General features: G+C 40.5%; 1 protein-coding gene across 4 annotated transcripts in view; it reads right to left on the bottom strand.

Annotated features, from left to right (window-relative positions):
- The window catches only part of CACNA2D3 (calcium voltage-gated channel auxiliary subunit alpha2delta 3), an 853,893-nt gene that overhangs the window by 137,315 nt on the left and 698,137 nt on the right, over positions 1–18,441 (bottom strand). For 3 of the 4 annotated variants that reach the window (XR_006264409.1, XM_043442153.1, XM_043442155.1), the window contains 3 exons: positions 18,331–18,426; positions 14,674–14,795; positions 11,847–11,927 (listed from right to left, as the gene is read on the bottom strand). Coding sequence is in view for 3 of the 4 variants with exons in the window: in XM_043442153.1 (XP_043298088.1) it covers positions 11,847–11,927; positions 14,674–14,795; positions 18,331–18,426 (299 nt within the window). In the remaining variant the exon portion in view is untranslated. The remainder of the gene's footprint in view (positions 1–11,846; positions 11,928–14,673; positions 14,796–18,330; positions 18,427–18,441) is intronic. The other variant, XM_043442156.1, reaches the window with a different exon arrangement.

Raw genomic sequence — 18,441 nt, 5'->3', positions numbered from 1 at the left:
CTGTGCAGGTCGACCCCATCCCCCTGCCCACAGCGATTACATGACAGAGCTTCCAATCCACCGCAGAAAACCCCGAATGTGGCTAGAATCCTCACTCCTTGACACCCACGTCCTATTAGATTTCTAAGCACAGACGATAACTTGGGCAAATAGGTTCCTGCTTTACGAGATGTCTTTAAGGAAAATTATTAAAATGATGCCTTCTTATATTCAGCTGTCGATCTTTTGCCTACAGTCACCTCAAAGAGAAGTTGGCGATGAAAATACTTACTTACCCTAAAATGTCAACAAGTCTCTCAGCACAGAAAAATATAAATCAAATTGTTTAGATTAACAAATGCAGAGTTATCATTCGTTAATAGGAGAAATGAAATGTTTTCTCTGTAAAAAACTTGCAGATGAAAGACTCAATTTGCAGGGTATTCTGTGAGAACCGCAAATTATCTTTCACAACCACTACAGCTCATGAGGGGTAATTTGCAAACGCCTCATAGATTATTTTCAGCTGTTTATTGTTGCTGTCATAGTTATAGATTCTCCTATAAAATGCCCTTCCATCATAGAGCCTTACTAAGGAATACTGTAAATAAATATCACGTTTATTGTGGATTGCTCTGAGAAAATTTTGTAAAATATAGTTTCTTCTTTATATTTAGTGGAACAGTATCACTATTTTTGCTTTGCCAGAGGTCACAAACTCACAATAGCAGGACCCCAAAATGTGAGGCATATAATGAAAGAGTGTAGGAGGAATCTCTGCCACAGAGATTGTGGAGAAAGAAGACATAGTGTCAAATCTATACTTGGAAAGCTTTTAAAATTAAGGCAAATATCCCTGACCTTCCAGGAATAATCTTGCGCTTCAGATGATAAAATGCCCACAAACAATGGATGTTTCATTTTTTTTCTTTCATACAAAAATGGAAGACTTAAAAGTGAGTCACAGGATTTCCTCCTGAAGGCTCTGAAATCTCATTATTCAAGTTAACCAAGTTATTCCAGAAATTAGACACTCTTGTCTTAGATCCAAAATATCAAAGGAAGCAGATCAATTTCTAAAACATCTGTAGCACTGATTATCATAATTATACAACTAAGTGTTAGAAATCTGTAACCTTCTATTGCAGATCAGGAAATAACTATTTTCACTTGGGTCAAACCCACCAGGGTATCCAATGCTAAATGCTATTAGACAGAAACCTACCAGCAAATGATATTCCAACTCCACATGGTGTCACTGGGTGTGGCTTATACACAACTTCAGGGAACTACCCTGTTTTCCCTTATGATGAAAATTATTTATTTATTTATGCTCAAATTTTAATAAGGTCTCAAAGAAACCTCCCTCCCATTGGGAGAGGCAGGTTTGCAATCCCTCACTTTGCTTTCAGATTCTTGACTGGAGTATCCACATCTACTTTTCACTCTAAGGACACTGAGTATTCATTTGGATGGATAGGATGTTATCCAGTTTCAAAGGCTTACCAAGAAGAGAAGAAAAAGAACCAAAGGACTGGGTATTGGGAAGGTCCTTTGAGAGCAGTTAGTTTAGGTGTGGCCAATTTCAGAATAGCTGTGACCAGCTTTCCTACCTACTTCAGACATTACTAACAGATCTCAGCAAACTTATCTACTGACTCCAGTCAAAGCCTCAGAATCCTTTAAAATCTCTTTTCTAAGTACCTACTCCTGATCAACTGGAGTTGACTTATGTTTCATATTCTTATTTTACAAACAGGAATTAGAAGAATGGAAAATGAAAGGAATTTTTCCTAAGTCACACAGAAAATTAATTGCAGATCTGATAAATACAATTACAGGAGCAAAGGGTTAGCATGTATAATACAACCCAACCTCTGCCATTATTCACTCATTCTGGTGAACCACACTATAATAACTACAGCATTATTATATTAATTGTTTGGATAAGAACAATAATAGCACTGCCATCAACTTTTATTAAGCACCAGGTTGTGTGCCAGTTGTTTTTAGTGTCATATTTTCATTTTCCTCTAAGTCTCAAATTAAGCAAAACATGAGAGCATTTTACTGCCATATGACAGATGAAGATAATTTATTGGGTTTGGGTAATTTGTTCAAGGTCATGTCATTAATGATTAGTGGAGAAGGAATTTGAATGAAGGATGCATGGGTTTCCTTGGGTTTCTTCTCATGCTTCTATTTACTTTTGATTATATTCAGTATTATCCATAATAAATACTTTTTAAAAATGACTCCTAACTTTTTGGACTGAATAACCAGATAACTGCAATAAATTAAGCTTGGAGTCAATTGCATTTGATGGGCTTTTGGGAATGGGATTTTTTTGATGGGAGAGGCAGAAACACTAATCAGACAAGAGAGAGTCAAGGGAAAGAGGTCTGACTTAGGAATCACCACCTCATGAATGGTGCTAAAAGCCTTGCGAGTGGACAGGAGCCCTGGGGCCCTCCAACATGCATAATCAAGAGATGAACAAAATCAGCAAAGGAGACCTAGAGGGTAGGCAGTGAGGTAGGCAAAGAACCAAATAAAGAGGTTTCCAAGGAGAATGTGGGCAACATGGTCAAGTGCTGCTGATAGATCAAGAAAAAAGAATCTGTGACGTTCAATTTTGGATTTGGTAATGTGGGAGCTATAAATAACCTTGATGAGAAATGATTCACTATGGATGAAACCTGGTTGGAGTGGGTTCCAGAAAGCATGAAACAGAGAAAGTGAGAAGAGCATAGAAAAATAAGAAATAACACAAAATAACATAATAACAGAAATAATTTTGGCTTAAAAGAACCTTACTGTATCAGCAAAAACATGGGAATTGGTCGAAGAAGGCTAGTGAAGTACAAGCATAAAAATGCCCACGCACTGTGTTTTCATTCTGAACTTTGTTTTTATGTTTTAAGACAATTGTACACTCTAGTCTGCCTGAGCCTGGTCACATATAATTTGGCCTTGAAGTAGGAATGACATTCAGACACTGATCTTGACCTCATGCAGATCTTTTCACCCAGAATAGAATGTGGGAGTTCTTGGTGAGTGCAAACTGCAGGAGGCCATGGGAATAAAGAGCCTTTGATCAGCACTGTCCCTTTCCCACCACAGACTGGCAAAAGCATTTTCCATGAGCAAGAGTCCACAGACTGACTGTCAAAGCATTTATGCTAGAGCCCCCAGTCATGCCCTCTCTTCCCAGAGAGGGGAAATGCATGTCAGCTCATTTATCCTCTTTAGCCCTTCACTTAGCCTGAGTCGTATATATACTAGTTTTTACCAAGATCAAAATCCCATTAAGGTCACTAGGAGATTTGCCTGGATAAAGGCGGCTAAATAAATCCCCAAATCTCTCATGAGTCGTGTTGGGTGGGGGGAAATCCCAGAAACTGTTTTCCACCAAAGCATGTGAGGGCATTTCCAATGTTCTACCAAGCATTATACTGATTACACTGTTCAGAGGTTTATAAACTAAAGTGAAGATTAAGCAAATCACTGTCTTGACTGACAGTGAGAGCATATATTTTTAGAAAGCTTAGGACCTTTGATTGGGATATCTCTGTAACCACATACACAAAAACACTAGGCACAGTGATGGATACCTTCTGATGCAGGAAGTTCTGTCTTCAACACCTACTTACACACCTCTGATTTAAATATCTTCTTCATTTTTATAAGATAAAAATATGGCAAAATAAGTGAGTGAATGAATTAGCATTTTTGGTGTTTTTTTTTTTTAAACAGACCATGACATATTTTTATCTAAATCAGGAGTTAGCAAACGGTTTCTCTAAAGAGTCAGGCAGTAAATATTTTTGGCTTTTTAGTCCATATGGTCTCAGCTCTGCCATTTGCACAAGAAGTTGAAAACAGAAAATCTGGACAGGGATGTATTTCAATAAAATATTATTTATAAAAACAAGTGGTAGGTATCTGACAAGGTACTTGCATCCAGAATATATAAAGAACTTACTTCTCAACAATAAAAAGACAAATAACCTAATTTAAATACAGGCAAAAGATATGAGCAGACATTTCCCCAGTGAAGATATGCAAGGAGCTGGCATGTACATGAGAAGATGTTCAGTGTAGTTAGTTATTAGGGAAATGCAAATCACTTCATTCCCACTACGATAGCTAAACTAAAAAAGACAGAAATAGCAAGCATTCATAAGTATGAGGAAAAACTGGAAGCCACATACAATACTGGTGGGATTGTAAAAAGCTGCTGCTGCTTTGGAAAACAGCTTGTCAGTTCTTCAAAATATCAAATCTAGAATTACCTTATGACCCAACAATTCTATCCCAATTCTTACCCAGGAGAAATTGTAACATGTATCTGAACAAAAATGTGTACATAAATGTTCATATCAACATTGGTAATAATAGTTGAAAAGTGAGAACAACCCAGAAGTATCCATTAACTGATAAATGGATAAATGTTATACATACACACAATGGGATATCATTTGGCAGTTTAAAATGCCAAGGTATTGATCCTTGCTACAACATGAACCTTGAAAACATCAAGTTCAGTGAAAGAAGTGAATCACAAAAGGCCTTATGTTGTATGATTCTATTTATCTGCAATGTCCAGAGTAAGTGAATCCATAGAGACAGAAAGGAGATTAATGGGTTTCTTGGGGCTGAGTAGGGAATGGGATATAAAGAATGAGGAGGGTGTGTGGGTATGGGGGTTTTCTGGGAGAATATAAAATTATTCTAAAGCTAGACTGTGGTGACAGTTGTACAACCTAAAAAATACCAAAACCCAATCAACTGTAGACTTGAAATGGTGAACTTTATAGTAAATTAAATATACCTCAATAAAACTCTTAAAAAAAAGGTAGCATCCTAAATTTCGTTCTGTGGATTACAGTTTGTCAATCTCTGTTCTGAGAAGTAGGTACAAGAAAGTGCGACTTTCAAAATTTTACTATGAAACATTTAAAGACACTATAATGATATCCCCTATGCAAGTTTTCACAGGGAACAGCACATGACAAAAAGCACTGGCTAATGAGTGTGGTCGGTGTAACATATATCATTCTTAACAACAGCAGTGATAATTTACCAGCTAACCATTACTGAGCACTCAGCTATAAGTATTCACCAAGCACTTTCTTTATATAAATTATTTTTCTCAAAAGGAACTAGAGGGGTCCCCCCAAAGCTAGGCTGAATCTGGGTGCAAGAAATAGCCCATTATTGGTTAATTCTTTTCCTTTTCTATGATGATGAAACAAATCTCTATACTTAAAAACTAGGCTGCTAGAAATCCAACCAAAGCACCAATCAACCTCATTTTACAAATGTGAACATTCAATCCCAGAGCAAGAAGGGGGAAATGGCCCTGTGCTCACTGCTAAATCCTTGGCTTACACTGGCTTTAATGTCCAAATCCCACCATGACCTTGGAAAGCAGAGGCCTGCCAAAACAGAACTCAAAAACTGGGTATAAGGACCCATAACTCCAAAATTCTGCTGCTGATTTTGGGGTGGAGAATGTGTTGGGGCTTTTGGTAAGGTTTATAAAAGGACAGTGGCTCATGGGAGTGAGTGTCCTGGAGAGTGAGCACAGATTCAGTTTCTCCAAACTCTGGGCTATTTTTATTCCTGGAGCGATGATCCTCAGTGTGCCTGTCACTGTCTACTGTGGTATGCAGAGCAGCTGTTCTATGTGGCCAACTCTAACTCAGATTCTCTTGCAGACTTGAAATAAAGCATAGTTAGTAGCTACATCACTAATCCATTTCTCTGAAGTTTGTTATTGTCATTCCTACCAGCTTAGAGCCCCCTTTGCCCCTGCAGTGCATTTGTAAGTCAACTTTAAAAAAATTAATGCCGAATGTATAAAAAGCCCCATCTCATAGCTGACATTTAGACCACAACTTGCCTTGGGTTCCTCACTTCTCCCTGGGGCATCTGCCCATCAGTCATGCTTTTAGATTTTAGTAAATACCACCCAAACCTGAGAGACTCATTTGTGTCTCAGAGAAACCATTGAGACACAACATGTGTGAGGAATCTCACTCAAGATTCCTGAGGAAGTTTGTTCCCTCTGCTGGAACGTTCTTCCCACAGATCTTTGCATAATGGCTGTATCTCATCATTCCAATCTCTGATCAGGTCACCTCCTCAGGGAGGCCTTCTCTGAGTCCCCATCCTCCCCCAGTCTGGAGAAGCACTGCCTCTGCCACACAGAAGCATGAACACGATAAAAAAAAAAAAAGAAGTATGAACACCAGCATTCTTCCCTGCCGTTGGTACTCCCAACCACACTTCATTTTTCATAGAGCATCAACCATGACCGGAAATTCCCTTTCCTCCTCCTCCCTCCCGCCCTTCTTCCTTTCTTCCTCCCATTCCTGCAACACTTGTCTGCTGTCTGTACCTCCCCCACAAGGGGAGGCTCTCCTCCATCGGCAGCAATTTGGTCAGAATGATTCTTCACTGGGCTGCTGCCACCTCAGCCTCAGGGCAGGAGAGCCAACAGTGCCCACTCACCGCATCAAACATCATCCCCCAGCTCACTCCACAATGCCTCTGGGGTGCTTGTGCTCAGCTGTATCCCCAGCAACAGGAAAATGGTAGGTGCTAGATACATACATACATACATATACACTCATTGAATTATTTAATAAAAAAAATGAAGATAAGAAATAAGGTCTTTTTGCAAATAAGCCTACAAGGGAAAATGCTGAATTTGAAAGCACTGAGAGTTGAAGTTTTCCTGTCAGTGTAACCCAGCATTTCTCCACCTCACCTTTGCTGACATTTTGGACCAGATGATCCTGTGCTGTTGTGGGCTGTCCCGTGTGATGTCAGATGTTCTGGAGTATCCCTGACCTCTACCCACTGGATGCCAGCAGGACCCCTCCTAACCAGTCACGACAATCAAAAATATTTCCCGATGTTGTCAAATGTCTCCTGGGGGCCAAAACTGTCCCTGGTTAAGGACAACTAGTGTGATCAATAAATATTAACTTCTGCTATAATAAAACATTCCCTTTGCTCACCTACAAACTAGAATTTTATCCATGGAGACTTGACACATAATTAATTTCTAAATACTAGTTAACTCATATATACCACATATATGAAATCCCACCAAAGAAATGTTGATGAGCTGAATATTTGCCTATAACATTTTGGCACCATTATTTATGCAACTGTAAGGAAAGCTGTATATTAAACAGTATACTCAGTTTAAATAACATGTACCTGACAATAGCTAATGGTCAATGATGTTCAGCAACCTCTTTCTTAATCAACTGGTTAAAATGAGATCTTTTGTCCTAAGATCAAGCATCCCCCTTCATTACAAGGCCCAGAATTATACAAATGAGACCATTTAACCTACATTTTCCAATTTTCTCCATGAATGGATCTAACATGCTGTGTTCCTTGCAAAGGAATAGACTGAGAGATCAGAGTCTCCCAAAATTTACAAGAAATCCTTAAATTTTATACTTAAGACAGGTGATTTTAGGTATGCAAATCATTCATCTCTCTATAAACCTGTTAAAATCTTCATTTCTGTAGCCAATGCCTTTCTTTCTGGTGCCGAACAGATTAGCTACCCTAGGCATCAGGTTAGATGCTTGGACCTCGAAAAAAATATCTGCTAATGCAGAGACAACTACTGTGCTAACAACAGTTGCTATCAAAATGGGACACTTAACAGTTTTTCTACTCCTTAAAATATCCATATTGGTCTGCATCACTTCACTATGGTGTAGATTGGAATTTCAGCTGCTGAGTGCCTCTCTCAGAGTTTTGGTCAAGCTCTGCGTTCCTACTGTTTGGTCAGTAAACTTTGCAAGCATGTGTGCCTATGTGTTTAGTCACTCAGTTGTGATCGACCCTTTGCAATCCCATGAACTGTAGCCTGCCAGGCTCTTCTGTCCATAGAATTTTTCAGGAAAGAACACTGGAGTGGGTAGTATAGAGAACAGGTAAAAATGAACCCCACTTTTCTCAAGTCACTTAGTCAATATTCTTGAAGTATTTACCATATCAATTCTTACCTCGGCACCGGGAATAAAAATATAATTAGGATGGCCCTTGCCTCTGGAGAGAAATTATTTAGGAAATAAAATTAGAATACCTTAGAAGAGTTTTAGATTTTGATATGTTAAAGTTCACATTTTAAAGCAAATAATTCAGAATTTATTCTCTATTACTTTCAAAATTCAGAAATATGAGCTTATCGGAAATTGAGATTAAGTATTTTATATTTGTCAGAGGGAGAGTCTAGAAGCACAGGGAAGTCAGAAAACACTCCAAGGAGGGGAAGAAGTTCCCTGCCTCCTTGTACCTTCCAATTTTTCTCAGTTCCTCCCATCTATGTATTTATTTTCTTCTCCTGGTTCTCTCCACCCCAGCATGATGGAAACAGTACCTTTGCCTCTTGGTTTATTGGGCCTGGTCTCTTCATTGAGAGTGTAGTATAGAATTAACACCATGATCTAGGTAACTTAAAGAGCTCAAGTCATAACAACTAAGGGCAAAATGGCTTTCTGTAAGTTCAATCCAATGTATAGAACCCTTACTGAGTGTCTACTATACTCCAGGGACTACACTGGGTTATGCTGTGAAGGACAAGATGAAAAGTAGAAAGTCTTTGACCTCTAGGAGTTTCTAAATGACTGTTTTCAATTCACTTATCCTGTGCAGACACGGCTTTAAAAATAGCTGCTATTTTAAAGGTCTCGGGTAGTGGTGGGGGGGGGGGGTGGGGCGGGGAGGAGGATAGGGAGTAAGGGGAGAGACTGTCAATCACAGAGTCTGGTTATTATTCATTTCTATCTAGAGGGCTGGCAAAAGAAAGAGGTTGGGAATTATTTATTGAATAAATGAATGAATACAGAAGTACACTGCCAACTTGAAGATAAAAATAGGCCGCCTCAAATCCTGGTAAATTTTACTTCTTGATATTGATATTTTTTTAATTTATTTCCTCATTTTATCCCCAAATCAACCCAGAGTAAGGTGAGGGAGATAGTAATCCCAACCCTATTTTAGATAGAACTTCAGGGACCCAAGACCACACATTTAGCAAGTTATAGAGTGAGTGACAAAACTATGTGGCCCTTAGAATCCCAGGTTTGCATTTCCAATAACAACAGAAAAATGGATTAGGGGCCTGACACACACAGCAGGTTCTAGCACTCTAGAGAGACTTGGTGGGCCAGAGAGAAAGTCCTACCACTCCTTCCTGTGCAGTGGGAAAGCAATTAAGAAAATTTAACATGCTAGTGGCAGCTGGAGAGTTGGCAAGTTCCTCAAGAAAAGGACTGTAAGCAATGTCATAGGCCAAGAAGATGGATGGGGCCCATTTATGCACTGAGGCTGACGTATAAATGGAACCCGGCCCAGTTTGACTGCCCTTTCTTCAAAGATGTCATTGACAGATGAGTATCTAAATGTTTTTGTTTGAAAAAGAAAACAAAAAAAGAGAGAAAGAAGAGAATAACACACACATACATAAAACGAAAACAAGAAACTCTTTCTGTCGCAAACAGACACATGTAGGCAATGAACATGAGAACACCAGATCAGATCTGGGAGCACTGCAGGCTTTGCAAAGTAGTCCTTGATAATAAACTGCAAAGTTGCACACCTTTCTTTTCAGATAAATTTCAATTCAGCACAAGGATTTCATTGAAATCCCAAATTACTGCCAGTTGGCTGTATCCCATGTGCTGTTGGAGGCACACTGGTTGGGGGACAAGCCTGCTCACATATTCTTCTTCATCTGCCAAAACAAGGTTTCTTCCCCAATTAAAATGGGCTTTTTAATTTTAAAGCAGTAAACAATGTCTACTTAATTTGTAGAGAATACACAGAAGAAAGTTGCCGAACCTAATCATCCAGTGACATGACGGATGAGTCAGAGCCAATGAAATGTGGGGAAGTGCTGAGGAGGCCTCTCTGCTTTTGGAGACATAAAGGTTCTTTTGAGGTCACTGCCTTCATGATGCTGCATCCATGTCAGCCTTCAAGATCAAATATGAGCAATTCTGTTTTATCTAATGTCTACTCAACCTACTTTAAAAAAGAAGATTAATAATCACCAGATTTAAAAGGTAACGACTAATTACAGTTCCCTGGAAAACCTTGTTTTTTGTCTTTCTCTGTAATTGCCTCCTGAAAATGGGCACCAATCGACACACATTGAGTTGTAGTGACCAGGAGGATGGCTCTTCTACCCACTCAGGGTGGGCCAACCATGTCTCATGACTGGCCTGTGGTCTCTGGCCAACTATATAACTCAACAGTAGACAAGCACACCATTTGGAAAAGTCTCGATCTTCTCCAGACTAGATACACAGTGCCCAGGCTGAGTCCACGTTTCGTCCATACTCAGTCAAATAGACATTTATGAAATCTAAGTCATTTGGAAACATTTGAACATGGTTTGTAAACTTGGACAGATGTGGCTGGGATGGGCACAGTGATCCTAGAGCCAAAAGAGAGCATCCTTCATGATGACTTTATAAGAAATTCAAGGAAAAGGTTTTAGAAAGAAATTTCAAACAGACAATTTGGTTCAGACCATGTCGTTATCAGGTGGCGCATGTGGCGTCAACTCCAGAGAGATAACATGCCTCCAGAACTAGCTGGCTGGGTCAGGCTGGAGGTGAGTAAGGCTGACCTTCAAACAAAAATAAATATTGCTGAGCTAAATGATCCTGCCTCCTACTTTCCTCAAGGAACATGAGACACCAAGAACAAAATGTGAAGACAGCCCTGAATTTTCAGTCTTTATCTCCTGGCTGATTAGTTATAGGTCTGCCTAGTTGAAAATGAACTACCAGTCAGATATGTATGACTGTCTTCCTTGCCATATCCAATAGCCCAGGAATAACCAGGGCAATGGTCTCCAAATGTTTCAGTCCTGCTAATATTTAATACAGTTATGAGGTATAGGCTATGTCAGAAAATAAAGCCAAAGGACAACCACTTCAAACATGTCTGATCCATTTCAATTCCATCCCACAGTGTGTGGAGTCACAGAAGTAGATATTCAAAATCATTCTATGGTACAACTTACCAAAAGCCAATTATCAGGATGATACTTAGACAGTCTCACTCATTCATTAACCAAAGGCTCCAACAATTATTTATCAGAAACAAACAATGTGCCAGACACACTCTTAGGCTCCATTTTCTCAGCATCTGTTTCCAAAGGAGGGTTTATGACAGTTTCTGGCCCTATAGGCAAAATATCACCAATTGAAAGCCTCCAGTCAGTCAAAAAAATCTACTGACACTCTTAAGAGTGAGAGAGATGGGAAAAGCCAGATACAGGGTTTCTTTGACAATTCGAAACTCAATCATGAAACGGCTTTTCCCCTGGTCCCAAACCCAGCACCTGCAGATACATCTAACTCTAATCCCCCCAGGGGGATTAGGGTGATGAAAATCTCAGGTTCTCCAGAGAAGGGCACATTTCAGCTTGTATTTGCCAAAAACAAACTCACATTTTCCTTGCATGGACCCTGTTATCCCAACGACATAGAAATGGGAGATCTGAAGCTTACTTTAAATTGACATGGCACCTACTGTCAAGAAATGATCTTCTGCACATACCAAAAATTTCCTACTGGCTCAGAGTCTATGGATAAAAGTCCTGGGAAATGGTTCTGCTTTCACATCAAATTCAACCAGCTGTCAGAACCTTGGGTTGGAGGAGATGATGCCAAGCTAAAGAGTTTTTAGGTTTTAATGTTTGTTTGTTTGTTTGTTTAACCTTTCAAAGCCAACTTTCTGATACATGGAAGTAGCTGATGAATGATGAATGGACATCATGCTCATTTTATATTCATTGATTGAAACACATCATTTACCTGCCACCACAGGAGATTTCCGTTCATCCAGGAGCTGGATGGAGGTACTTGCTGTCACCACATTGCTTTTGTTGACTGTTCCTATAAGAAAAAAGAAAGATTAGTCACCAAATCTGCACCAGCTCTCACTTCCCAGAACTCAGAGTGGATCTGCCCTGTTAGGCCTAAAGTGTGGGGTAGGCAGTCCTCTTAGCTTAAGAAATCAATGCACCAAGTTATGACACCCCCACTGGGGAACATCTAGCTACTTCACATCAAAATTATTAATCACCACAGAGGGACCATATTTTTAAAAATTTGTGGTTACTAATATCAGTGTTTACTGTCAGTTATCATATTTACATTGCCTTTCTAAACATAGCCACAGAGAGCTGCTTGAGATAAAGTACTGAAACTATTTTACAGTGAGCTGAGAACTTTAGCTGTGATTTGTTGGTTAAAACTTTACTGAGATATAAAATTTTAATTTCAAGCCAAGTTTTTCTGAGCAAAACTATTCTAAATAGGGATAGAGCTGGAATTAAATCCTTGCCCCATACTCTTATTAATGTGGTAACAATATGGTATTAGTATAAAGAGATTTTTAATTACTAGTGATGGTTCTAACACTCATGCATTAAAAGACACTGAACACAAATTCCTAATGCCCGTAGTTAATAACTGTTACTCCAGTGGCTGCCTTATAAAAGGTTCAGTGAATGTGAGTTGAATGCAATCCAATTGAATTTAGAAGCAGGGAGAAGGCAGATCTGAATTTAAATACACTTATGACCAAAACAATTAAGAATTTTCTGGCCTGAGTTTAAGCCGTAATAAAAACCAGCTTCTTTCCCAGTGTGTATAGGTATTCAACACACAGGAGAAAAACCCAAGAAAGCTCCACCAGAATACTTGTGTGTGGTGATTTTTAACATTTTCTCCAAATCTAAAGGGGCCACAAAATCTCCTAAGATATTATGTCATCCATAACTTTATCATGAATAAGGTAAATTCCTTTTTATTATGTGATTTCATTCAAAGTTCAGTGAAAACCCCACTTGCCAAAAACCAATTAGACAACAGCCTTAATTAATCAGAATTCTTTTCCAGACATAATTCTTTGTAGGAAAAATGGTGAATAACAACAAAGCAAACTGAACTGAGGAGCCATTACACACAAACATGCACACACACACACACACACACACACATGCAACACTTCTGGGAGACGTTCTCATTACCCACAACTCCTCCTCCCTGTCCAGGTTTGGGAAAATCCCCTTCTGGATAATTTAATGGCTCCAGTCCAGACCTAGAAAGCTAAGTTTTATTTTTTTACTTCAGAAGACTACAAAAAAGAAAGTATCATGGAAGTGTATGATAAAAGAAGACATTATTACTGATAGGTTTGCAGAATTAGAAAGTCCACTGTTTCTTAGCTGATATTTTCAGCAATAAAATGTGATACAGACAAACATAAAGAAATTCTTAGTACCTGGAAATTTATATTTGAGAACACATACATGTGCATGGGTGTGAGTTAACACAGGCCTGTCAGCAAAGGAGTATAGATAGACTCCAAGAAACTTGCTTCTTAAAGGAATCTAACTGATAATCTCCTCTAAAATCCCACCTAGGGAGGGAATTTCTACAATAACATTTGGTCTTTTTTTGAATATCTTCATTAATGAGGGACCCTATTCCTAATAAGTTCATTCAACTAATTATTAGACAACTCTTTATCAACATGTCTTCCAAAATTTTTGAAAACTTTATTTTTAAAGATGTTTCATTTAGAGAAATAAGCAAGTGCCAAAACTCAGGAAGGAGCTCTGACACTAAACCATTAGAGAGTCCCCACTAGGGGTGACTTGGGAATGCTTGTAAGAGATTAATACAGAAGCCTCTAATATAAAACATAAGCAGATACTGAACTGTCCAGAGCAATCCAAGTTTCTAGTACTATGTCTTATTCATCTCTGAAGCTTTTACAATGCACAATACAGAGCCTTACACAGAATGAGCACTAAAAATATCAGACACATGAAATAGAGATGGTAGGATGGCATTACCAACTCATGGACATGAGTTTGAGCAAGCTCTGAGAGATGGCGAAGGACAGGGAAGCTTTGTGTGCTGCAGTCCATGGGGTTGCAGAGTCGGACACAACTGAACGACTGAACAACGAGACAAGAAAAAGCCAAGGGAGACTGAAAAGCCCTTCCAGTTTCTCTTGCTTCTAAAACTGGTTGAAATAAGGTAATGTTCAGTTCTCCTTTGGAGGGAGGAGACCTTAGCATTTTTTTATAATATCGTAAAACCTAAAGACTAGAAGGATCATTGGCTACATGCCTCTCATTGGTCACTGCAGCTCCCTGTCAGGAGAGCAAAAAGCTACGCAAAATCTTAGTCATTACTTTTGTGTGTTGATTTAAATCAGCTCTGATGAGGAATTGTGGGCCTCCAGAGTGATGTGACTTGCTGAAGGTTCTGGCAAAAGATGTTATGGCTGTGTGAATTTTCTCTAAGTAGGACCATGACCACATTTTAGATTAAAAAAAAAAAATCTACTGAGAAGTTTGTACGCAAATTCTATATGGTACAAAATAACAGTCCTGCTTCCTGGTATGTGTTTTGCAGAGTCTGGTCAAGTAAAAATTTCCTTGCACTTGGGGTAACAACACTTACGGAGCTGGTCACTGGTTCAGGAGAGACAAATATTCAGCACTGGCTCTCCTGGCTGCCTTTGGCTCCCTTTAGCCTCCAGGATGCTCCCTCATCCTCTGCATGCAATGCTCAGGCCAGCAGGACCGAAGGGACAAAGCCAGCCTCCAACAAGGGCACCCACCTGTGCTGAATGGGATCGAATAGACGAAGCTCCCTGGGATCTGCTCGGCAGCTCTTCGGTACCAGAGAGGGAAATGGTCTGCATTAAAGATGTTCTCCTTGTCTCCTGCTTTCAGGAAGTCCCTTGAAATAGAACGGAATAAGAGCATGGTGCCACTGAACGAGGAAAAGCCAGACACAAGTACATCCCAGCAACTTCTGCTGGGTAAAACCAGTGTTGCTTTTAGAACGCTGACCTGATTTTTCTCTCTACAGAGAGGACCTGTGTAGCATGCACCCCAGCTTACTCAGAAATATCTTGTATAACCCTGCAGTCAGACTCCCAGTGGGTGAAATGATTTTTCCTAGTATACTTAGTGAACAAATAGTCTTAGCATCTGAAGCAAGCAAATAAAGTCTCCAGAAATCCTATCAGAAGACCAAAGGGTCAGAAAGCTTTGTCTTGCCTTAAAATTCAGACACATAGATACATATCTTCGAGAGGATCAACATCTTAAATAGGTCTCACTCTTCTTAGAAAAAGTGTAAAGAACGTAAACCGGGTTCATGTGAGAATCTTTGCTGCTTCTTTCCTTCCCTCCCTCTGTACTGTGTGTCAGTTGCTTGGTCGAGTCCAACTCTTTGCGACCCCATGAACTGTAGCCTGCGAGGCTTGTCTGTCCATGGGATTTCCCATGCAAGAATACTGGAGCGGGTTGCCATTCCCTTCTCCGGGGGATCTTCCCAACCCAGGGATCAAACCCGGGTCTCCTGCATGGCCGGCAGATTCTTTACCACCTGAGCCACAAGGGAAGCCCTTCCCTCCCTATTCTCCAGCAAACAGGACTGCACCTACTTCTGGATATGAGGGGCTGCTGTGGTGTTGGGTGAGACAGGTCTAAGTTTTAGGCAGAGCTGAATGATCTTGAGTGAGTTACTTGGGTTAGTTACTGAGTCTCTTAGCCCCATTTATTCATCTGTAAAGTGGGAATAATAATATTACACTTACTGCAGTACTATCAGAATCATATAACACCATGTGTGAAAGGGCTATGTAAGCTGAAAGTGGCTCACACAAATATGTGGGCAATCTTAAAGCTCAAGAGTTTCTTTCATTTTCTGTGGTTTAAAAGAAAGTTGTGAAATGGTCATCTCTTAGACTCAGAACTGACTTAGGACTTAGGGGGAGAACAGTACCCACACCGTGGAGGCTGACATCACTGGTTACTACATGTGTACTAGTACATGTGATCCAAAAGGCCACACTGAAAGCACAGAATATATGGCTAATATTTGGGATGATAGCAGGTTATAGGGGCCATGAACTATATTAGATACACTTCCAAAATCAGGTGGTGGGGATAGGAGATAGAACCTCAGTGTAGGAGCCTAATGACACTATAGGTTAGCTCTAGCATGGGGACTTTATATTATCCAAACTTATTCCCAATACTTTGAACTCTCTTTAACAAAAACATAGAAATTTTAAACTCTTTCTAGCCCTGGCTAATAGTGTATCCAAATAGGGGGGATATCAACAAATACCATTTGATTGGAGGGGCTAGGCAGATATAAGATCCTAAGACAATGCAAGCCAAGGTTCCTCTATATGAATCAATGATAGGTGTTTCCTGAAGACAGAAGGGTTATCATTTCATCCATCCAGATATCCAATGATCATTAACCCATTTTTCAGATGCAGTGAGTGAGGTGAGCCAGACTGCAGGTTAGCCAACAGTCTTGAGTATGGTCCTGCCATCTTTCAAATCCATCACAATTACCTAAATATGAGATTAGCAAGGTGTTAGGGTATATTTTTAGTGCTTTCTTGTTTGTCTGTTTATTTGTGTCTCAAAACACATAACAGGTTTTCCTTCTGAGGATTAGAAAGTCTACCTCTGTGTCTTCCTTCACCTCTCTGGATCCTAAAATGAGAAGAGGATGTGTATCCTGACACTTCTAGTCCTTCCCAGGAACTTGCCTTCTGGTAAAGTATTTGTCTCAGGATACAGGGGCTTTCCTGGGGGCTCAGTGGTAAAGAATCTGCCTGCAATGCAGGAGATGTGGTTTCAATCCCTGGCTTGGGAAGATCCCCTGGAGAAGAAAATGGCAACCCACTCCAATATTCTTGCTTGGGAAATTCCAGGGACAGAGGAGCCTGGTGGGGTGCAGTCCATGGTGTCGCAGAGTGAGACACAACTTAGCAGCTGAGCATGCAAGCATGCATGCACGCACAGGTGCAGAGAGGACTTCAAAAGAATCAACTCACGACTATAGTCAGCTTCATAAATGACAAACTTGAGGAGTTCAGAAAGAAAGAGCCTTCACGTGGGAATTAAAAGCCAGTCCACAAAACAACCACAAATCTATGGATCTGCCACTTACAGATGGGGTTTTATAAGATGACATGGTTGGTGTCCAGGACTCATCTAAGAGATACAAGAGCACAGCTAAACTGGACTTAATGGTACATAGTGCTCCTGACAGGCCAACCCCTCTCAAATCACTGGACACCCAGTGCCTCCACTATTCCCACCATCCCTGAAGGTCGGGATTTGTGAGGTCTGGAATCACAAACACACACTTGGCAAACTCTGTACCTTAGACTCCACTCATCCCTGGCCTAATAATGTCTCTTACTTCAGAGAAAAGAAACAGAAAATTTATTAATAGGCTCAGGAAGGACTTCCCAGGTTCATACCAGCTCTGGTCTAACGCCAATTTAAAGAGTTAAGATCCTGGGTCTCTCTGAAGATACAGGGGTTGAACAGTGTTGGTTTAAATGGCAGCTGGGTACTGAAGTTGGTGACACTCAGCCCACTGTCCATCTGGTCTCTTTAGAACATGGAAACACCGTCAAACCGAAGGCCACCAGAATGCCCAGTCCTGGCTGTAGGGCTCTGCAGGCCCTTGGACTCTGAGCTGAGGCACAGGGGTTTACTAAAACATACACAAATACACACCAGAATTGAAACACTGCTTCTCAGACAAGCAGAAATTCCTCAGCAGAGCTGCAAGACGGCTGAAAGCCCTCTGGTCATCTGTCAGGAGTTGAGTGAGTCCTTCCTCTGGCTGCTCCCCCAGTAGCCACACTATCTCTAGAGTCCTTAAGTGACCCACCAGGGCGGGAGAGGACTCCAGGACAGTGGACAGATGCCAACAAGTGTGAAGAACAGAGTTGCGGAAAGGTCAACAATGGGCAGGTGAACACACACATTTTATATTTACATTTAAAGTCGCACAGTTGTGTCTGACTCTTTGCAACCCCATGGACTATACAGTCCATGGAATTCTCCAGGCCAGAATATTGGAGTGGGTAGCCTTTCCCTTCTCCAGGGGATCTTCCCAACCCAGGGATGGAACCCAGGTCTCCTGCATTGCAGGTGGATTCTTTACCAGCTGAGCCATAAGAGAACCCCAAGAATACTGGAGTGGGTAGTCTATCCCTTCTCCAGGAGATCTTCCTGACCCAGGAATCAAACCAGGGTCTCCTGCATTGCAGGGGGATTCTTTACCAACTGAGCTATCAGGGAAGCCAAAAACACACACACTGTGGTCCCCAAAGGAGACTAGAGAGGGAAAATGTCAACAGGTCTGAGTTTTGTTTCCACCGCTGCTGGAATCAATGAATGATATAAACGCCCCTTTCATTATCCTGCTTCAGGAGCTCCCTACTTACTGATTGGTGAGCTGCTCTGCCCCAACAAACAGGTTGATTCTCGAGAGGCCTGTGCGAGTGCCAAGGAAGGCTACCTCCACACCCTTGTCTGAATTCCTAAAACAGAGCAGC

The sequence above is a fragment of the Cervus canadensis genome, chromosome 22, assembly GCF_019320065.1.
Source record: "Cervus canadensis isolate Bull #8, Minnesota chromosome 22, ASM1932006v1, whole genome shotgun sequence".
Lineage (NCBI taxonomy): Eukaryota > Metazoa > Chordata > Mammalia > Artiodactyla > Cervidae > Cervus > Cervus canadensis.
Note: the sequence above shows the minus strand (reverse complement) of the source record. Positions and strands in the feature narration are given on the sequence as shown.